Source organism: Varanus komodoensis, unplaced genomic scaffold (genome assembly GCF_004798865.1).
Source record: "Varanus komodoensis strain SLA01 unplaced genomic scaffold, ASM479886v1 scaffold91, whole genome shotgun sequence".
Classification (NCBI taxonomy): Eukaryota; Metazoa; Chordata; class Lepidosauria; order Squamata; family Varanidae; genus Varanus; species Varanus komodoensis.
Genome location: NW_025336610.1, coordinates 1,346,447 through 1,367,756, shown reverse-complemented (window position 1 = coordinate 1,367,756; position 21,310 = coordinate 1,346,447). Strand labels below are relative to the sequence as shown.

The window sequence follows — 21,310 nt, the reverse complement described above, 5'->3', positions numbered from 1 at the left end:
GGTTCTTGTTCCTCAGTGGAGGAGTCGGCATTTGTCCTTATTGAGTTGCATCCTCCTGCTCTGTGCCAGCGTTCCAGCCCACTGAGATCACCCTGGATCTTAGCTCTATTCCAGGGTATTTGCTGTTCCAGCCGGCGTTGTGCCTTCTGCCAATTTAATCATCTTTCCTTGTACTTCCTCATCTGAAGCATTAGTAAAAATGATGAAGAGCAGCAGTGCCAGGAAGGAACCCTTCGGCATCCATTTATCACCCCTCCCTGGTTTAAGAATGTGCCATCCATGAGCTCTCTTTGAATCCTGTTTTGCAACCAATTGTGGATCTACCTAAAGTTTGCACCATCTAGCCCGCTTTTCGCTGGTCTGGCACTCAGGATGTCTGGGGGGAGTTTGTTCCACATGTTGGCAAACCCCAGCTCGATTATGTCCACAGCATCCCCACGGTCGGTCAGGGAGGCTGCCCAGTCGAACGACGAAGACAAGTTCATCTGGCAGGATTTGTTCCGGAGAAATCCGTGTTGGCTTCCAGCAATTCCTGCGTTCTCGTCGAGGCGCATTGGCTTCTTCCCACGGCTTCCCCTGCTCTGCCGAGCGCCATCCACTTTGGGCCCCCTCTCCTGTCTTCGCAGAAGCCCCTGGTCTTCTCCTGGCGCCCAGACTGAAAGGTCCCCCCGGCCCTCAGGCCCTCCTGACGGCTGATGACGGGCTTTGATTGCTGACGGCCCCACGGGAAGAGCGACAACGGGCAGGATTGTCTCAGCTTGGTGCTGAGCATGGGCCGCTCGGCCTGAGGGAGCACAGGGACGTCGCAGCGTCTCCTCCCTTTGACTCCCAAGGCTCTCTGGGCCCGTCCGCATCTGGAGCAGGCTATGAGCATACGGCTCTCCGCCGTGACACGGATGCCACGAACCACCCACATGGGGCCGACCCGTGAGCTGGACGGTCGGAAGCAGCCCGACGCCGCCCGTCTGTCTGGCTCCCCGCCAGGCCCACACCGCGAGGGGGCCCAGTTCCTGGCTCTGATGGGAGGCGCCACGGGAGGAGAAGCGCCTGCCCTGCCCGCTTTCCCCAGCAGTGCTGGCTGGTGGTGGACGCGGCGGGTGGTGGGATGCATGGCGTGGGTGGGCGGGCTCTGCGGGGCAAGCGCGGCGTATGGAGGAGCCTGCCTGCAGCTCAGGGCAGGGGGCAAAGAGAAGGCCTGAAGCAGCTCCACTCCCTGCAATCCAGGCCGCCCATTTCTGGGTAAACTGAGGCGAGGGGTGCCGTGGAGGAGCGTGTGCTTGGTGGGCAGCCCCAGCATCTCCAGGCGGGGCCAGGTGAGCGCCCTGCCTGGAGTCCCAGGAGCCTGGAGTCCTGGTGCTGCGGAAAAGCAGCCACACGCACCGAAATGCTCCACGTTCCGCCTCCCAGCGTGTTCCCGCTCGAGTCCAAATTGTGAGCTTTGTTTTTCCCTTTTTGCATGAGAATCTGTATACCTTCATGCATATTGTTCCATATGCAATTCTGCACATCTTTGAAACGTGTACATTCTCCTCCCACTGATTAAAGCTTCTTCTAAAATGTGTCAATGGTGCATTTTTCATGCACGTTTCAAATGGACGCTGTCCAACGCGCTGTCACGTGGTCAGGGCTGCCTGGTCCAGGCTGCGAGCTCAGAAACATCCAGACGTCGACCACGGATTGCCTCTGGGCCGGCCTGCTTTTGATCTGACAGGTGTGGCGTGGATGCGTCCTGCCCAGGACAAACGGAAACCAGCTCCTCCTCCCCAGCCCCTGCCAGCCTGAGTAGGCAGTACTGGGCCCAGCGGACCAGCAGCCCGGCGGAGCTTCCTCTGTTCCTGGGAGCCCAGGTTCTGCAGGAGGAGGGAAGCGTTGCACACAGCAAGTCTGGGAATCGCAAACGTGGGGGATACGTGGTATATTTCCCTCTTGGGTGGCAGGGGCTGCTCCTGCCTGAGACAGCCGTGACAAACGAATTGTGTTCCAAGGCAGCCGATGACCCTCCCGGCCGCCTCCGCCTCCTCCTCCTCCTCCTCCTCCTCCTCCTCCCCCTCCTCCTCCTCCGGCTCTTCGGTGACCTCCCGCTACACAAATCGCTCCCTGCAGAGCAGGCCGCCCCGTTTCGGGGCCGGACAAGCTGCCGCCTGTGCTCGGCTAGCTCCTCACGGATCCCTGGAAGACGAGAAAGGAGCATCGCTGGCGGGGCCCCAGGGGGCGCCCCGTCGCCCCAGCATCCCCCGCAAAGAGGCTCGCTTTAGGCAGGGCGCCTGCCAGAGGGCTGTGGGGCCACCGCCCAGTGGGGAGAGCAGTGCAGTGTTGAGGGCGAGCTGCCAGGCTGACTGGGAGGGGCTGCTTCCTCTGCCCGCCCCCCCCCCCCAGCACCTCTCTCTCTCTCTCTCTCTCCCCCCCCCCCCTCTCTCTCAGAGATGTGAGTCTTGGTTCAGCCCTTCCAGAAAAACAACCCGCTTGCCATATTTTCTGGGGAAGAAAGCGAATCCATCGGCTCTGGAGAAGAAAGCGTGTCCGTCGCTTCCGGAGAAGAAAGCGAATCCATCGGTTCCAGGGAGGCCTTCTCCTTGATCAGCCTTCCGAGCCAGTTCCTGCAGAGCAAAGGGGCCCGTGGCCTGGCGTTGGCCGTGGGGCGAGAGAGTGAGGGGCTTCCCACGTGGAGGCCTCCGCCCACACGCCGGCCCCGTCTGGCGACGTGGGAAGCCTGCCTGGCCGCGGGGCGCAACCGAGGGCACGAGCGAGCGGCCGAGGCCGACCGGCCGGGGGGCGGCTGCTTACCACGAGTGGAGGTACTTCCTCAGCACGAGGCCCAGGGCCAGCAGGAGCAGGGCGACCCCGATGAGGGACCCCAGCATCAGGGACCTTTTCGATTCTGGAAGCGGAGCGGGAGAAAGGGCGGCTCGCTCGGCGTGCGTGCGTGCGTGGAACCCCCCGCGGACCCCCGGTCTCCCACTTCCAGGGGAGGTAGCTCTGCATTCTCGAAGGCGGGGGGCAGGCAGGCTGGAGAAGGCCCCCATGTGTGGCCCGCAGGCTCTGCGGCAGCTCCAGGGGGTTTCTCCTGGGCCGGGCACGCAGCTCGATGCAGAGCGAGCCAGCCCAAGACGCCTGCAGCAGAGCGGCCCGGCGGGGAGAAATGCCCCGGAAGAGAAAGGACCCGCGAGGGGCACGTGGGGACAGCCAACGGGCGCAGGAGGCGGGGCGAAGGGGAACGCGGGGGACCAGGGGCTGCCGGCACTCACTCCTTCTCTCTGGAGGGGGGCCGCTGTCGATGCTCCCCCCGTATCCCCTGCCAGTGCAGGAGGGGGGGGCCCACCCGTAGCGGCAGTGGCAGTTCCTCTTGCTGTTGCACACCTGCAGCAGAGGGAGGGGGGGTGAGCAGCACAGGGGTGCCTGCATGCGCGCCTGGGCGCCCCCCCTCTTAGTCCGTCGCTTCTGCATTCCGCCTCCCAGCCACCCAGCTCCAGGACTTGATCCCCTTCCTTTCACGAAACCTGCCCGACGTGGGTCGGTGCAACTTTACTCCACGCTTGCGCCGAGACTCTGCCCCCCGTGGCGCTGGGCTAGCCGAAAGGCAGCAGGCTCCCCGCACCCCAAGAGCAGCACGAGAAAGGCTGCCGAATGCAGGACGGCGGGTCTTGCACGGCCCCACAAACCATGCGCCGGAAGTGCTCACCAAGGGCCCCATGCCGGGCAGCTCCTCGAGTCTGGCCGGACGTGCGTGGCGAAGCCGCGTGCACGGCCCCTGACCTCCGGTCCTTCTGGCAGGGCAGTCTCCGGCCAGCTCCATCCCTCGCCGGCACACGCCAGGGTGGCAGCAAGCCCTCCGGCCGGTGAAGACAGGCAAGGGGGCCCGAGGCAAGGACGACGGCAGGGAAGGGGCTGGGGGGGGGGGTGCCACAAGGTGCCTCCCCTCCTGCCAGTGGGAGGCAGTTCTGTAAATCTAAATCCCGAGACCCGTTCCAAGTGCCGCCTGAGCAGCGCCAGGGTGAAGGCCAAGCGGGCGCGGAGCATCCTCCTCCCAGCCAGAGCGCCCACTCCCTGGAACACCACGCCTGGGGGGCACCAGGAGGCTTCTTCCTGCATCCATGCATTTCGCCACCATTTAACTGGCAGTGGGTTTGCTCCAGACTTTGTGGGGCTTTCGCGCATCAGTTTTTAGCCATCTGGATAAAGTGCCAGAGAGGGGCGGGGAAGGGCTGGACACTGGAAGAACTGGCTTCAGCCCCAGCCGCCTCCCCCCCCCCCGGGGTGCAGCACACGCCCCCCCCCCCCCCCACCCCCCCCCCCCCCCGCTGCGACTTTGCAGCTGCTGCAGGTCTTCCCACAGCGCCCGTGCAGGGCCAGGTGGGGACTCAGCTTTCAGGGGCTGCAGAACTCAGGGCTGGACCTCCCGATGTCCCGGGGCCTCCCTGGTGATGCAGGCCCCATGGTGCGTGCTGAGCCGAGCCGAGCATCCCCAACCGGGTGGGGAATTGGGAAAAGAGAGACACGAGCAAGCCGACCCTCCGCTAACCCCACCTGGCCTGCTCTGGTCTGGGAAGGAGGCGCCTTTGCCGCCTTCGCGACTCACCCCCTGGTGGTTGCATTTTGAGAAATCGCAGTCGTGATTCAGAATTTTCAGGTGAACGCAGGTTCTGTTGACACATATCTAGAAACAGGATGCACACGTGTTACGGCTCTGACCCGGGATCCGCAGCGTTCCTCCGCGTTCTTCTGCTTTTGGTTTGTGGTTTTTACTAGATGCCCAAATCATGTGCTATTCGCATAACACGCGAGGGCGGGAGGAGGCGGTGAGCACCGAAAGCAGTTGAAGACCGACCAGCCAGGCGTGCTCTCAAAAGCGCATGAATCTAAGAGGGTGCAGACAATCTCGAGGCGTCTCAGGGGCCTTGCCGGAAGGCAGCCCAGCCCAGAGTCCGCCTTAGAGTAATGGCTGGCAGGAAAGAGCGCAATGAGGAGCGTCCCCGCTCGGCACGGATTGGGCCCAGGCAGGTTGAAGCCATGGAGGAAAAGTGGGGAGACGCCTGTGCAACCACGGAAGTGGAGCAAAGCACCACCAGACGTGAACGCCTGCAAGGGGGCGGGAGGAGAAGTGTCCGTGGGCCCATCAAGAACAGCAAGCCACCCCCTCAGGATGGGGCAGCCCCAGGCGGGAGAACGTCCGGCAGCGGAGGCCATGCTGGGAAGGGGCACGCGGGCTGAGGCCGCCCCCACGACCGCCCACCCAGCAGGGAGCGGCAGCGGCCAGGCTGAGCCGGGAAGCGCCCGGTGGGCCCTGGCTTTACGAAGACCCTGGCTTTACGAAGCCGGGAAACGGAGGCATCTTAATGCTGCGCCAGAAGCTCCGCGGGGCTCTCCTGCAGCGGGGCACCCCGCTGCTCGCGTGGCAGGCGAGACCCCAGGGGCGGCCCCGGCACCCCGAGGCACCACCTTGTTCTCGCCACACGGCGACCCGTCCCTCACGGCTCCGAGGTCGTGCAGGTCGCTCTTCCCCTGAAACTCGATGCCCCAGCAGACCTCGCTGCCCACGGGGGTCTGCAGGACGGCCTGTCCGGCTGCGATTCTCGGCAGCTTCTTGACGTCGACGCACTGGATCCTCCCGCAGAAGACGTCTCTGGGGAGACAGGCGAGGCGGGGAAAGAGCGACGCGGCTCCTTCCTTGCGCCAGGCAAGCGGCAGCCGCAGGCCTGTGCGGGGGCCTCGGGGTTCCTCGGCGCCAGCTTCCCCATGGCTCGTCCATCGCACCAAGGAAGGAGCGGGCTCAGTGGCCGGGTCCGCGGGGGCCCTTCCCTGCCACGCCTTCTCCCCACCCTGGTGCCGCAGGGAAAGGCGGGGGCACTGGGTCGGCAGGAGATGGGGGAGGCATGGGGTGCCTGGGCAACCGTTTGCGCTCCAGGTGTTCAGGCTGCCCCCCCACATCCCTCGCCATCGGCCATGCCAGCCGGAGCAGGTGAAGACTGCAAGCCAGAGCATTTGGTGGGCCGTGAGTTCCCGGACCCTGCTGGATCTGAGAGAACCCTTGAGCCCAGGAGGGAGTGGGGAGCAGGAGCAGAGAAAGGGGGTGCCCCCCGCGCCATCGCTAGGATTTGCTGTGGGAGATGTCGGGCATGCTATTGTGCCCGTTGGACAGAAGAAAGTCCCCTGTTGAAAGAGGCTCCCCATCGCACTCCGGAGCCTGCCGGAGGCCGAGGGGCAGCGCGCTGGGTGGGGAGCCCTGCGCTCCTCTCCCCGCACAGCCGGGGAGCTTCGTGGGCCGTGCCAGCTCAGGCACCCCGATCGCTGATGGCCGCCCAAGGCCGCTGTCCCGAGCGGCCGGACTTCCTCACTGGGCCCCGAGTTAAAATGAGAAGCAAACCGTGTGCCTGGCCCTGAGCTCTCTGGAAGGATAAAGGGTGACCAACGGAATGCGGATAGCAAGCCCAGAAGGCAAACCGTGAGGGTCTGGGATGTGTGGAAGGCGGGCGATCCCAGGGGAAGTCGGGCCGGGCTGCCAGGAGGCTCCTGGCTTGTTAGCAAAGGACGTGGCCATCACAGGTCCTCCTCAAGTGCCTCCGTTCAAGCAGCAGGGCAAATGCCGGCCACGACCCAGGAAACCAGGCGCCTTCCCACGAGCGATCGTACTCCTCTTTGCATTTCTTGTATCCGGAACGATCCTTGCCGCAGTTGCCCGTCCGGTCGCCACGGCTGTTCACCTCCTTGTAGCAGCTCAGCGGGGCCGGGTTGGCATCTGCGAGGGGAGGCGAGGGTGAGGGCAGTGGGGGATGGCGGCACCCGCCGGGGCGAGGGGGGAAGGCGCGCTCGTGAAGGGGCAGCGAGCACGGCCGGATTCCTCCACCCGGCCCCTGCGCCTTTCCTTTCGTGGCCCAGGGACGAAAGCACCGGCATTCTCCCTCGCACAGTCCGCAGAAGGGCAGGCCCGGGGGGCAGCTGCGGTGGCGCCATCCCGCCTCCGTCCCTGGCGTGGGAATTTGCCAGCCGCTCACCAGCGCTGGGCTCTGCCCACCAGCGGCAGCGTTTGGACGATTTGGAGCCGCTCCGATCGAGCCTACAAATGGCTCTCTCTCGGGAGTGCACGGGCTTGGTTAGAAACGGACGTAGATTATGAGCTGAATGGTGGCGATTACTGGAATGCCGGGGGGGGGGATCTTAGGAGGGGGGTTGGTGGTTTTTTAAGCACGTCTGAAGTCTCGGTAAATTGGGAGGGGGCAAATATTACCGGGAACTGGTCAATGGTTGTGTGTACCGAGTATGGACTGCACCGTCAACCAAGACCTGAGGGGCAGGGAGGACGGGTGGCCAGAGGCCCTGAGGACTCCCTCTCCCTTCCCAGATTCCTTCCTCCTTCTCTTGGCCGCTCTGAGCGTCTGCACCTGGTGACGGTCGGCAGGGAGAGGGGTGGGACACGTGGCGGATGGTCCTGTTGCTTTCCCTGCCCAAACTGGTGGGGGCGAAGCAAAGGTCCCCGTGGCTTTTGGTCTCGGGAGACTTCAGCATCCACACTGAAGGAGCGTTCAGCGGAGCAAGCCGGAACGGCAGCCTGCCCGGCCTGCTCCAGCCCGACGAACACGGCAGGTCACACGTTTGTATGCTTTCCCTGGTGGAGATGGAGAGGTGGATCCGTGCGTGTGGGAGCCAGGCGAGCCTCTGGCCCCCTGGGTGGATTTGGGCCGAGGGCTTAAAGGGCTGGTGGGAGCCCAGTCGGAATGGCCGATGGCTGGAGAGCTATGGGTCCGGGAGGGCTGTGGGCATCTCCAGGGGCTTGCTGGAGGTTTGGCTAGGAGTCCTGTCACGCCCTGGCCGGCCTCTAGAATCAAGAGCTGACCGGGGCCGTGGCTGCGGTAACTCTCGGGCGCCCTTATCCGGGCAGCAGGGCTGCCCGAGTGGCTTGGCATGTTGGGGAGCCGAGCACGCTGAAACAGCGGCCTCCGTGTGTGGCGGCCCAGGGCCAGAAGGGCGCCCCGTTCCCCCTAAAACGCCACCGAGCTCTGCCGCTCGGGCGCTGCCCCATCGCTCGCTCTTTGCGGAAACGCGGCTCCGGGACGCGGCCTCACCTCTGCCGAAGAGGGCGGTGCAGTGCTGCTTGGAGTCCAGGCATGCGCCCAGGTAGCAGGTGTTGCGGGCGCCGCAGGGCATGCCATCTTGCTTGTGCACGTCGGGCGGGCAGCTGCCGGATTCCCCGGTGCAGTATTCCGGGAGGTCGCACCCCGAGGCCGCTTCCCGGCACACCTTCCCCTCGTTTGCGATCTGTCCGAAAGGAGACCCGAGCCCCCCAAACGGTCAGATGAGCCAAGGGCGAAGGAGCCCCCCTAGGCAGCTATTCCCCCTGTGGCTGGACGTGGCATTTGACAAGCTGCACGGAGCGATGCAACGATCCACGGAAGATGCTCCGGCTCCCGCAAGGAATGTCAGCTCCCCCTTTCCGTCCCCTTCCTGCTCCCATTTAACACCCCCCGGTCAGATCTTTTTACGGGTTCCATCACAGCAGAACCCTTCTCTTTTGACCGCCCGACTGATACAACGCGGGCCTCCTTTTGTTCAGCCGGATTCTGACGGAAATACAAAGTCAGCCTGGAATCCGTCTGCCCTGTTCAGGCATTAGAATTAGGTGCATGGGGGGGGGGGGGGGGGAGTAGATATCCATTAATTATCAGTAAACTAATTGGCCTGAAATGATTTCTCGGAGCGACTGCTGAGTGTAGTGAGGGGGAAGTCAGCACAGCCAAAAGCCTCTTTCTGGACGTGCCCCTGAAGACTCGGCTTTGCAGAGAACCCACATAAAACCCTCTGGCCCGGGTGCCTTGCAAAGCTGAGCCTTTTTTTTTTTTGCTTATTTACAGACTCTTGGAGGGGGGGGACCCGTGGCTTTCCGGTGCCGGCCTGCTCTATTCCACAGCCAGTGTTGGTGGGCATCTTGGGGGCAGGGGGAGTTCATTGGAGACCTCGCATCTTGTCTACACAGGCAGAGACTCCACAGAGAATTCCAGCAGAGAGTTCCAACGACTTGAGCCGTTCTTCCATCCTGCACAGCTTTCGTCGGAATTACAGAGCCTGGCTTTTGAATGAACTGCTCGTCCATGTTATACGACACAAGGCCAAAATCACTCTGCGGCTTGGGGAGACCCTTCAAGGTCTAGTCCCTGTGTGAATGGTAAGCCTCACACACAGATTCCCTCCGTCTGCCCCTCTCTCTTCAATACCTGTAGTAACACCTGTATTATTATCATATTATTGTTGGTAATATGCTGTACTGAGCTTAAGTTAAGTGAAGACGGAAGTTTTTCTTCAGTGATTTATATGCATAAAAAGGGAAAGCATTCTAAGGCAAACCGTTGGCTTATTCGTGTGATCCGTCTTGCATAGAAATTTGACCCAAGGATATTCTCAGGAAAAGAACTTGTCTTAACCCAGGGACTACCTGTATCAGTTCCCACCTGTACAGGGACCAGTAATGTCCGATTCAGACAAAGATGCCCAGATGCGGGCACTGAAGGAGACTGCAGCTCCAGTGTCTAACCCTGACCATTCAGGCTGAGATCAAAGGCATCGTGGCATTACGAGCGCTACGTTCACAAGGCGCTGGCCTCGATCTCACCAAGAGCGCCTTTCGACAGGCCAGGCTGGGGATGCGTGAGCTCCCGACATGAAAGCAGAGACAGAACCGCTCTCTCTGCGGTGACCTTACCTTACAATTTTCACAGCAGGGTCCAGAAAGACAGTCAGCGCCCGGCTTCCGCTTGCAATCATCCTGGCAACAGCCGTTGCTCCGGCACTCCTGTGCGGGAAGAGCAAAGTCTCATGAACAGTTCTTGGGCCTCGGGCCAAAAGCAGCCAAGATGGGACCACGCGAAACCTCGGCCACTCCCCCGTGTTCCTCCCCAATGACATCGGGTCAGAGACCCCCCGTCCTCCTTCGCTGAAGCCCCTCTGCTCCAGTGGGAGCACCGGAGCTAAATGACCGCTTTCACCCCCGGTGGATGGGGCTCGCGGACCGCCTGCAGAGGACGAATGTTGAGGGAACCTGCGCTGGAAAGACCACAGCCCCCCAAAAGAGAAGAGCTCTCATTGCCGGAGATTCCTGGTCGCGTGGGGTGGCCACCCTGGCATGTCCCGAGGGCCAAGGAACTCCTCCGGCCTGCTCTCTCCCTGGAGCGCAGGTCAGAGCGGTGGCTGAATGGCTGGGCGGCCCGTGGGCCGGCAGGTGCAGGTGTGCGTTGCGGAAACGCATCTGCCGTCTTCCTTCTCCTCTGCACCACGTTTGTACAATCTCAGGCATCTGGCGAGAAGGTTGAAGGGGCTCATTGTGCTCACACGATGCAGAAGAGGAAGGCGCCAGTCCTGGCCAGTCCCGCCTGGTGCTTCCTACCTGGAACTCAATCTGCCTTGTGTTTCTCTTGATTATAATTCATCTTTAACTGAAAACGTGTGTCTCTCTTTCTTTCATTCTAAGCATGCAAAGTAATATCCATTTCCCGTGAGTGAGAACCCCTTTGCTCTCCTTTTCCTATCTAAACAAGCATCTCAGTTTGATCGGGGTGTTCCTGACATGCACATGGTGGGCATGTTGTAAGCGGAGCCGGCTGGAGCCGGGGGTCAGACTAGATGGCCCGGGAGACCCCTTCTGCCTCACTCTGCTTCTATGTTCCACAGCTTCTGAACTCGTTTTTGGGTGAGGCATGATAGAATCATCGCACAGTAGAGTTGGAAGGGCCGGGGGCCATCGGGTCCAGCCCCCCCCAGTGCAAATCTTCCCCCCCAGACGGATCCCTTCATGTCCATCGAAATATAAGCTCTAGCAAAACGACGTACTCATGTCTGAACCTGCATATCTAAGACTTCTTTATATATGCTAAAAGTACGATCAGAATGTCCCATAGGCCATTGCAGCCCATCAAGTCTTGGCTGAGTCCAACAAGCTCTCTCGTTAAATCCACATTTATGGTGAATCTGCCGCAGAAGTCGGTCAGCTGGGAGCGGGTTGCCCCCTTGCTCGAGCCAAATGCATTTCCCCTTGTTTCGCAACTCGTCGGCTCAGTTGGGGCACATCTGCAGGTGAGGGGCAGCGAGGGCCCAGGCTCCCTCCTCTCCTCCCGGGTGTTTATGTCCGGATGCAATTCCACCGCAATCGGCTGTTTCGCCAGGAACGGGGCCCTGTGGCGGGGAGAGCCCCAGACAGCACCCGGAGGGCCACGGGAGTCTTTGGATTCCCGGAGCGGTGGCCGGAAGCCGGGCTCCGACATGGAGCTGGGAGTCCTCCCCTGGGTCCCCCTTCACCCATCGCGGCAGCACAGAGCGGCTGCCCCGGCAGCTTCCGCAAGGGCCCAGCGGAGGCCTCAGGCGGTGGGGAGGAGACCGGAGCTCCCCAGGCCCGAGGCACCGGCAGCCCACCCGCCTCCTCCTTCCCCTGCCGCAGTGGGCCCTCCGGTGGCTTTGCGGGGGCCCACTCATGCTCCCCCCCACTCTGCAGGGGTGGGGGCCCCGGGCACCCCCAGGGGCTGTGCCCGCAGTGTCGTGAGGGAAGGAAGAGCCCGAGGGAGGGAGGCTGGGCTGGAGCGGCTCTCGCTCCTCCGTGCCTGGCAGGAGATCACGAGGAGCCGTGCGTGCGACTCGGGCGCTGCCCTGCCCGCAGCGGAGGCCTCGGGGGGCCGTCACGACTGGCGGGGGCCACGGATGGCGGCTCCCTCCGTGACTTTGTTCGGTTCCCCTTGAAGGCGGCCCAGGGTGGCAGCTGCCGCCACGCCTTATGGCAGGGAGTCCCGTCCCTCGAATTCTGCACTCTCCGAAAAATGATGCATCTGAATCCATCCTGAGGCTCCCACAATTCACGGGACGACCCCGGGATCTGGCATGGCGGGAAGCCCACCCACTCCCTCGAGCGAGCCGGTCCGAGGTCAGTGTAGGGTCCCGGCCAGCCACAAAGCCGCCGGTTCTGGTGTGGGTGCAAGCCCTGGCTTGTGGTTTTGTTAATCAGGAGATGGGTGCCGGGGCGGGGGAACTCCTCCTGGCTGCCCAACGGGCTGAGAAAGGGCCTCCGCCCCAGGGACTGCGTGCCTTTCTGCCCTGGCTGGCAGCAGCTGAAGTTCTCTGGGCAGCTGGAAAGGTGGAGCTCCTTGAGATGCAGCACCACGCTTGCCATTGCAACTGTTTGCGTGAAAACACACAAACAGCACAGTGCGCACGCAGCGTGTGCGGAAGTCCACATGCCTGCGATCCGGGGCAGCCACCGGTAAGGAAGACGAGGGCCTGCCGGTGCATCCCAGGCCACTGAGCCGAGCGCTTGCGATCGGGGGGAGATCTCTGAGGCTGTCGGAGCAGCCAGAGGCCCCCTCGCCCGCACCGGAGAGCCCCAGGCAGCGTGGTCTGCCCCCATTAGGTGTGCCCACCGAGGGGGCAGCCCCAAAATGAGGGGCCCTGTGCACTGCTTATGGCCCACGGGAGGGGTGTCAGTTCCAGGACAAGCCTGGCGCGTGGTGCCAGGCGGAGGAGGCGGCCTGGCTGGGGATGATGGCACTTGCTGCTTGGGAAGTCTTCCTGGGACTTGGCATTGGGAAGGAGAAATAAATGGGAAGCAAGCAAGCGGCTTCTGAGGTTCGGCACGACGCATGCGGAATGGCCCTTATTTTAGGGTTAGGGCGGAAATCCAGGGTAGGGATAGGGCTCGGAAAGCGAGGGTGCTCCTGGGGCCTTTGAGGGCTGGGACGTGATACGAATGGCAAGAGACGATGAGCTGGGCAGAGAAAACTCTGGCAGGTGAGGATTTTGGAAATGGGCACAATGCATGGGGAACGGGCCCTGTGTCAGGGTTAGGGTTCAGAAAATGAAGGTGCCTGTTCAAGGTTACACTAAGGCAGGCACTGAGCAAACCGTGTCGGAAGGGCTGCTGGAAAGGAACAGCTGTGCCAGGCGCTGCTCGTCCTCGGGGCGACCCGTGCGCGCAAACGAGTGAGCGAGCGAGGGCTCACCTCATCCCTCCCGCAGTCACACTCCTCGTTGCCCTCCAGCACTCCGTTGCCGCAGGCCTTCATCACGAACATGTCCTTGGGGAAGTTCAGGAAGCAGTTCCTCCCCTGCTTGGCCAGGAACCTGTAGTAGGCGTTCCGGCTGCAGTTGCTCAGCCTGTGGCACTCGCTGCAACGAGACGGGTGCCAGGCGCCGTTACGGGGAGCGCCTGCCCAGGCCGGCCTGGCGGGCACCACGCAGCTGGGGACGGGCGTCGAACGGGCTTGTCCACGCCTGGCAGGGCGACCGGCGAGGCCGTTCCCCGTGCGCAAGCCCCCTGTGGACCCCCAGCCTGGGGCGGCTCGCCTTCCGAGCGGCCGGTTGTGACACGCACGCCGGCACCACGGCTCGTGCCACCAAGCCACGGGGTCGCTTGGCGAGAGCAGCAGGACACCCGGCCGGTCCGCTCGCCACCCCCAGTCTCGCTCGCCAGGGGTCCGCCTGGAACCGGGCGAGGAGGAGACGGGCACGAACGGAGCAGCGGAAGCTGTAGAAGCCGGGCCAGTTTCCTCAACAGTGGAATCCCTTTAAAAATCTGCATCAGCTAAGCCAGTTGCCCGCCCCTCCCACAAAAGTGCCAAAGGAGGTTAAACGGAAAAAAATCCCCCCCCCCACTATCTGCACGCAGCAGTTGGCCCCTTCAGCCTGGTGAGAAGGAGCTGAACATTCCTCATCTCTGGGTTTTCACTCTGATATTTTTGTACAATTGAAATTGTGTGCTTTTGAAAAGCTTTAGAAAAGTTAAACAGACACCTGGCAGTCCCTGAAACAGAGATGGAACCAACTGGATGAACTTCTACTTAGACCGGACGGAGTTTAAGCAGGGGAGCAGAAACAAAGCATAGGGCCTCCAGGAGGACACCTGGGGGACCCCCCCCCCCCCCGGACCGCTCCGGCAGCTGCTGGGTGATGGCCTGGAATGGTGCGCTGGTGGGGCCCAGGGCTAGAGGGTAGACACCCCCCTGTGCCCGAATGCAGGAGTAGCCCACCGGATCTCGAGGATGGTGAAAGCAAGACCCCTCTTTACCGAGGAGCTCAGCCTCACTGGCACTTGAGTCTCACCACAGCACTTGGTTCTGGGATACCCGCTCTGGGGAGTTAAGTGAAGCGAAGCGTCAGCATGCGAGGGGGCAAAGGCCCCAGGGAAGCCTGCTTGCCTCTGCCGGACAGCCTCATCCTGGCAACGAAATGAGCACAGGCCGGCACTTGCAGAAGTGCACAAATACTCTCCTCCTTGCCTGGGAGAGGCAGCGCATGCCCATGCGCACAGGAGAGAAACAGGAGAGCACTTCGGGAAAGGAGGGGCGCGCTCGTGAGGGAGCCGGGGGCTCCGTCACCGCAGGCCCTCCCTCGGGAGCCTCCTCGCGGGGGGGGGGCGCCTCACCAGGGTTCCTGAGTCCACCTCCCTGTGTTCCACCAGTAGGTCGTCACTTATCAAGCAGGCATTAAAAGCCCACCCATCGTCTCCAGCACGGCGGCACGCAAACTGAGCCACACCGGACCCGGGAAGCTGCCCCGGAACCTTTTGCCAGTTAGGAAATGGAACTTGCCCAGTAGGTCCCAGGTGGGCATACGGAGCTGGCCGAGGGCTTTGGTTTTCAACAGCTCTAGTGATTCTGCAGCCAAATCAGTTTTGCTACCAAAGCTTCCCCGGCTCCAGCGGCATGTTTTAAAGGACCGGCCCGGCAAAGCGAAAGGCACGTTTGGCTGCCGGTTGCTCTAAGCACCCTTCTTCCGAAGAACGTCCCGCGGAAACCCAGGGGCAAGTCTTTCCATGTGCCAGTGCTGGCCAGAGCTGAACGCAGAGCCGTCGCCCGCAGCGGCCTCTTCCCTCCCGAGCCGGAGCGGCCTTGCCGGAGAGTGGCCGTGCGCTACTCACGCCGCTGCCGAGAACATGATGCACCGGCCGGGCCTCGAGGTGCAGTTGCAGTCGCAGATGCCGCCATCGCCCTGCCCCAGGGGGTCATCGTGGGCGAAGCCGAGGACGTGGCCCAGCTGGTGCGCGGCAGCCAGGCCGTCGTACGTCACCGAGGATGTGACCGGCAAGGCCCGGGGGGGGGGGGGGGGGGTTATGCACGAGGGAAACGCAGCATTGCAAGAACCCAGCGGCCGTGACCCTGTAGGGCGGAGGTGGCTGGGGAAGCCCAAAGGCGGTTGAGGGCCAGGGCAGAGCCAGGCTCTCCCGGGCGGTCTGTTCACGGGGGGGTTTGCCCCCGCTCCCCATCTGCTCCGTCCTGCTGCTCAGGCTGAACGGCCCGACGGGACAAGAGCCCTGTGCGCTTCCCGCCCGGAGGCACTCGCTGGGGGAAGGCTCGGCTCGGGCCGCGGGCCAAACCGGTGGTTGCACAGAGCCGCCTGGACGAGCGGCATCGCCAAGGGGCCTTTGCCCGTCTGAACAGGCTCCGGGTGGGCTCATGCTCAGAACTAGTTGGGGAGGTGGTCTTTCCGGGGGAGGGGCTGGCTGCATCGGAGCAAGCAGGCGGGGACGTCATCTGGGCCGGGGGGCGTGTTTGTGAGAGGGGGTCGCTCACAGCCGGGCAGGTCTGGCCCTGATGTTGCTCCAGCTGGGCAGGCCCTGGGCGAGGCCCCGGGGGTCCCGCCCAGCCCCAGCCGCTGCCGTCGCCCATTCTGCAAGATGACTGAGAACAGAGGCGATCGAAAAGCCGTGGGTGGGTCCAGGCCACGCGGAGGGGTTTAAGGGTCTGGATCCAGGACTGGCGTGTGCCGACCGGTCCTGGGTGGGGTCGCACTCCCCCGCGAGGCCGTGCTCGCACTTCGGGGCGCTGCTCGCCGTGGCCCTTCAGGGGTCGGCAGGGACAGAAGCCGTGCGCAGCTGCGAGCGCCCGCCATCGCCCTGGCTGACCCGCCGTCTGCATCCCTTCCAGAGGGAAGTGCCTGGGGACTGGGCCACACGTGCCGCCCGCCCCCCTCCCCTTGAGCCACCTGGCGCCCCTCCCAAAACTAGCCCCAAGCACGGCAGGCAGGCAGGCAGGCAGGCTGGTCCCAGGGACGTCGCGGGGGACCACCTGCCCCCCTTTTGAAGTCTGTGCACGGGCTGCCAACACGTCTCCAGGGTGCCGGTTGCGACCGTGAAGGCCCCTCGTGACCGGAGCGCCCAACACCTTGGCGGCACGTTGCCCATATATCCCACCTCACCCACGGGGGTCCTCTGGGGACAGTCCTCCCAAGCTCCTCTAAGACCGATGTCCAGCCCAAAGCATGGAGCAGCCGGTCGGGAAAGACACGTCTGGTGCGCCCAACCGACCCCTTTAGGAGGGCGTTAAGGATGCATCTCTTCCAATAGGCCTTCCTAGAGTAGTTCCCAGATTAATTTGATTTAGGATGCTTGCTTGAGGTTGAAATTTGACTATGGTTGGTTTTCATCGCTTCTAAGCCACCCAGAGCCTTTGGGAACGAGGTGGGCGGTAACTTCCAAAGGAAATACAGAGCGGATGCGTGAGGCAGTGACGCCGTGCGGACCCGCGAGAGGGTGGTGCCCGCTTCAGCTGCACGCGTTTGAGGTCTCATCCACGGGCCGCCCACGGCTCCCCAAATGCCGGGACCTCCATGGGCAACACCAGCAACCCACGCTCCTGCCAAGGCCTGGCAGGACCGGGGGGCTGTCCCCCTTCCTGTGCCGCAACGCCCTTGCCCGGGGGCTGCTTCACAGGGCTCCTGCCGGAACGCCGACACAGGCCGGCAGCGTCGCCTGCCTGCCTCTGCTCTTCTGTCTCCGCAGACTCCTGGCCACTTCCCACACTCAGCTCAGGGTGCCGGCTGCCGCCTTCGAGGGCCCGGATCCTGGCTCCTTGGCAGGGCCACCGGGTCCTGCCTGATCCTGCGGGCCCCTTGGGCCCCCCCGGGGTGCTTTGCCGCAGGCCCTGCATCCATCCGCAAGGCCACTGGCGGGTCAGCCTCTTTTGCGAGGGCACCGGAGTCTGGGAGCCCCTCCCTGCCCCCCGGGGCGGCTGGCCTCGTCCCCCCCCTTCCGGTCCTCGCAGGGGCCTCGCGGGGACAGCGCCTCCGGCGGAGCTGGCTCTTCCGTGCCTGGCACGTGGCTTGATGTGAGCCTACAGCACCTGGGTGCGTGCGGGGGTCTCAGATGGTGGGGGTGCACTGGGGGGGTGCTGGGGGCCGCACCACTTACCGTGACAGCGGAGACAGAGACATAGTTGTGGATGCAAAGACTGCCCTGTCGTGACGGCGAGAAGGAGCTGTCCTCACCCACCGCCCTGCGAGGCAGAAGGCAGCAGGCGTCAGTGGTACACGGCTGTCCCTGACCCGCTGGGGGAGGGCCGCCCGCAGATCTCCGGGGCCGGCGCCGGTGTCCGGGTGCCAGGAAGGGCGATGCCCACCGTGGCCCACCTGCCCTGCAGCTCTGCAGAGTCCCCTCACGAGGGAGGGGACAGCCCTGGACACCCAGAATTCGCTGATGCCGGGGGCCAAATGCTCGGCTTGGCAGGGCCCTTCCCTCTGCCGTCCCACTGACCGCAGTGCTGCCGTGGCGACGGGCATCGGAGCCACGCAGACCCCCGGGAGGGCCTCCCCCCAGCCCCTCCCTCGGCAGCAGGAGACCAGCCCCTCCCCACGGCTCCCCAGCCACAAATGGCCAGCACAGGCAGCGAACGAGAAGGGAGCTGCTGCGGGGGGGGGGGGGCTGCGCGCCAGGGAAAGCGGCACCGCCTGGGCTTCTTGACAGGGCACGCGTCTTGCATGCCTCGCCCCGGGACCCCTTGCACGACTCCGGAAAGCAAGGCGAGGCTTGGGATTCCCGGCCGCGCTGGATGCAGCGGGGGGCTCAGGGGGAGCCCGCGGGCGTTCTTGGCCCCCGTGTGGCCCAGGGAGTTCCCCTCTGGATCCAGGCGTGGTGCCCGTGGAGGGCAGAGACCACGGGCCCTGCTGGGAACGCGAACCCCCCTCCACGCCCCACTCTCAGCCAGAAACTGCCCTGCGGGGGGGCGGGGGGGCAGGCGGCCTTGCGCTGAAGTGGGGGGGGAGCTGGCTCATGGCCACAGCCCGCCAGGCCCAGGGTGGCCGTCCGGCTGCTGCCTCGTTCCGTCCCCCCACCACCCCGTGGAGACGCTCGTCGCTGATGCCGGAGAGGCTGCCCACGAAGCTGGTGGCAGCTTCCCAGCCTGACTCCAGTGGGGCGCTGGCCGGCGGAAGAAGCCACAGGCAGGGGCCGTCCACCAAGCCACGCTCAGGTGCTCCCCCACCGCCTCTTTCCTCGCGATGGCTGCGTGGGTTCCCGCTTCTGCTCCCCAGGACTGACGCTGCCCTTCACAAAGTCCCTTCCGACACGGTCGTGCTGTAAAAGCCACACTTTTGGGACACCCAGAACACCCTGAGACTATGGGGGGAATGGCAGGGGGGGGGGGCATTTCTGCATGTTAGAGAGGGAGCCCCGTGGGCCGTGGCGGAGGCGGGGGGGACACGGAAGCGGCAGCACAAGGCAATGAGTCCCACGTGAATAAACCCGCGTGGTTGAAGTGGGTTTTCCACCACAGCTCGGACACGGCGTAGCTGTGAAGCGCCTCCAGGCTTTTGTCGAGCTCGTATTCCATGTTCAGCCGGTCCCGCTCCGTCCACAGCTCCATTCCCGTCAGAACCACGTGCAGCCCAATGTCGTCATATACCTGAAAGCAAAGCCGGGCCAGCGCTGAGGATCGTGTGGGGCAGGACGGCCCCATCCAAGCGGAAATGAAACGCTGCCGGTGCGAAGCACCTCGAACCCTTCGGAGGGATGCTGGGGCCTCTGGAGCCCCTGGACCCATCCGTGCGCCCAGAGGGGCTGCAGGGGCCTCGCTTTTGCTCCGTTTTGCCGGGGGCCCCGCGGATCTCGTGTGGTCCAGCAGACACGCTCTTGCCATGGGGCCCAGCTCTGCCCGTCTGCACCTCGCTTCCCTGGGAGCGCCAGGCAGGCCGGCCTTCTCCATCCATGGGTGGTTTTCTTACAACAAGGGAGCTTTTCGAGAATTGAGAGCAAAGCTCCTTCTGGAAAGGGCAGCGCTTGGGGGGCATGGCCTGCGTGTGGGGCGACTGGTGGCCAACAGGCGCTGGCCTGCCATGCATTCAGGTCTGAACTATTTGTCTGAGTGAGCGGACAGGTCCGAGCGGATGCGGAGCCATGGACCCCACACAGAAGAGCCTGCTGGCGGAGGGTGGGGGGGTTAGGATGGGGACCCTCAAGCCTGTGGGTTGTATGCAGCTGCGGGGTGCCCTCAAGGCTCAACGTTCCCCTTCCCAGTCCTGCAACACTGCCCTGAAATCCTCCGCTGGGCTTGGGGTTTCAGAAAGTTCGTTAAAAATCAGAAGTATGGGATTCCACCGTGCGCGCGCGCGCGCGCACACACACACACGCACAGAGTGCGCATGAGGCCTTTTGTGACACTGCAGGCTTTTAAAAGGCCAGTCGTGGCACAAAGCGCCCTGATGGGGAGGGGGGGCTGCCCCTCCCAAAGTCAGCATCCCTGCGGTTGGGATTTGCAAAGGCCCCCGTTTCATAGGAACACCGGGCGAGCCCCGCTGGGTCAGACCACCGCCCCATCCGGTCCAGCCCTCCATTCGGGGCAAAGCGGCTGCCCACAGGGTCCCTCCGGCGGGATGGGTGCGAGACCTCCCCCTGCCCAGCCCCTCAGCACTGGGGCGTGCAGGCACGGCAGCTCTGGCGAAGGAGGGAGCCCATGGCCAGCAAGGCTAGTAGCCACCAATATCCTCCCCCCCACGAACCTGCCCAGCCCCCCCTTAAAGACACCTGGATTGGCACCACCTGTGGCAGCGAATTCCACGGGTCCGCTACGCATAGCTGTGGTACGAAGACGCGCCCCCTTTGATTGGCCCCACACCTTCCCCAGTCAGCTCCCCGGGATGGCCCCAGGTTCACATGTTGCGGGAGCGGAAGAACATGCCCCCCCGCCACGACCGCCACGCCGCGCATGGTTCAAGCGCCTCCGCCACGTCTCCCCTCCTCCCTCCCTCCCTCCCCCCCTCCCTCCCCCCCTCTCTCTCTCTCTCTCTCTCTCTCTCTCTGCTAGGCAGTCCCCTTCTCACAGATGCCCCTCGCGGGGAGCTGCCCCAGCCCCTTTCAGAGGAAGGGGACCAGAAGCAAAGCCCAGCCCAGGCAGCGCTGACGGGGAGACCACCCCCCAGAACATCGGGGGCTTGCTGGGCAGTGGAGCTCTGCCCCCGCCTGCTGAGGGACCCCCGGGCAGCTGGCTTGCCGCCGGAGGTGTGGGGCGCCAGCGAGATGGACCAGGGGCCGGGCCCAGTGCGGCCGTTCTTATGCTCTCGTGCTCTGGAGGGAAGGACCACCCTGGCAGCCCACGCCGTATGACGGAGGAGGGCGGGCAGGTGCGCCCCCTGCCCACCCTGGCGCAGAGCCCCGATCCCAGCTGCCGCAGCTCTGCAGAGCACCAGGCAGGCCCTTCTGGGGCGCACGGGCATCCGGAAGCTGCTGCGGGGAGCGGCGGCTGAGATACCTCCGGGGGCCAGAGCCAAGAGCGGCGTTCCCCACCCCTCGGTTGCAGGGTCTGGCCTACCTTCTCCCCTTCCCTTCCGAGAAACGCCGCGGGCCCCGCATGGTACTTACACTGTGAAGGACGGACATGCTCTGGAGCACGGCCAGCGCCACCCGCGTCTCGTTGCGCCTCTCGCGCTGGAACTGGAGGAGGAGGAGGAGGAGGAAAGGGGCTCAGGGGCTGCCTCTCCACGGCACGCGCATCCGCTAGGCCGCTCTCCGGGCACCGGATGGGCTGCCCTTCGTACCAAGGGCGCACCAGGGCGGCTTCCCTACCACGGAGAGGAGGAAGGCCAGTTCCTCCCTCTTGTCGGATCAGCACCCGAGGCTCTTCCTCAAGTGCCGCTCCTGGGGGAGCAGGGAGGGCAGCAACCAGGGTGAAGGCCTTCTAGGTGGTGGCCCCGCGAAAGGAACCTTCCCCCCAGCGAGGCGGCCCTCCTGTCTTTCCTGGGCCGGGCCAAGTCTGCCCTTTCTGCAGGGGCATCCGGCGCGATTCCGTGGCAACACGGGGAGGCTTTTTGTGCGTTTAGTTGCATTTGAAAAATTGCTCTACCCAGCTCTACCTCTCGTTTTCCACCAATCCAGGTGAGGCAGTGGCTGTGCTGAACCGGTGCCTGGCCGAGGTAATGGGCTGGATGAGGGCCAATAAACTGAAGCTTAATCCAGACAAGACGGAGGTCCTGTTGGTTGGCGGATTGGGCTTCGGAGAGGGTGAATTGAACCTTGTCCTGAACGGGGTTGCACTCCCTCCTAGGGACAAGGTCCGCAGCCTGGGAGTGCTCCTCGACCCGG

General features: G+C 63.9%; 1 protein-coding gene across 1 annotated transcript in view; it reads right to left on the bottom strand.

Moving 5' to 3' along the window:
* Window positions 1-320: 320 nt before the first annotated feature.
* The window catches only part of LOC123017329 (disintegrin and metalloproteinase domain-containing protein 21-like), a 26,030-nt gene continuing 5,040 nt past the window's right edge, over window positions 321-21,310 (bottom strand). Inside the window, exons 5-19 of the mRNA XM_044418606.1 lie at window positions 20,591-20,662; window positions 18,469-18,638; window positions 17,150-17,234; window positions 14,882-14,997; window positions 12,966-13,131; window positions 9,689-9,778; window positions 8,058-8,250; window positions 6,616-6,733; window positions 5,437-5,620; window positions 4,577-4,654; window positions 3,246-3,357; window positions 2,785-2,878; window positions 2,468-2,597; window positions 1,794-1,850; window positions 321-1,016 (exon numbers count right to left, since the gene is read on the bottom strand). Coding sequence (XP_044274541.1) covers window positions 321-1,016; window positions 1,794-1,850; window positions 2,468-2,597; window positions 2,785-2,878; window positions 3,246-3,357; window positions 4,577-4,654; window positions 5,437-5,620; window positions 6,616-6,733; window positions 8,058-8,250; window positions 9,689-9,778; window positions 12,966-13,131; window positions 14,882-14,997; window positions 17,150-17,234; window positions 18,469-18,638; window positions 20,591-20,662 — 2,361 coding nt within the window. The remainder of the gene's footprint in view (window positions 1,017-1,793; window positions 1,851-2,467; window positions 2,598-2,784; window positions 2,879-3,245; window positions 3,358-4,576; window positions 4,655-5,436; window positions 5,621-6,615; window positions 6,734-8,057; window positions 8,251-9,688; window positions 9,779-12,965; window positions 13,132-14,881; window positions 14,998-17,149; window positions 17,235-18,468; window positions 18,639-20,590; window positions 20,663-21,310) is intronic.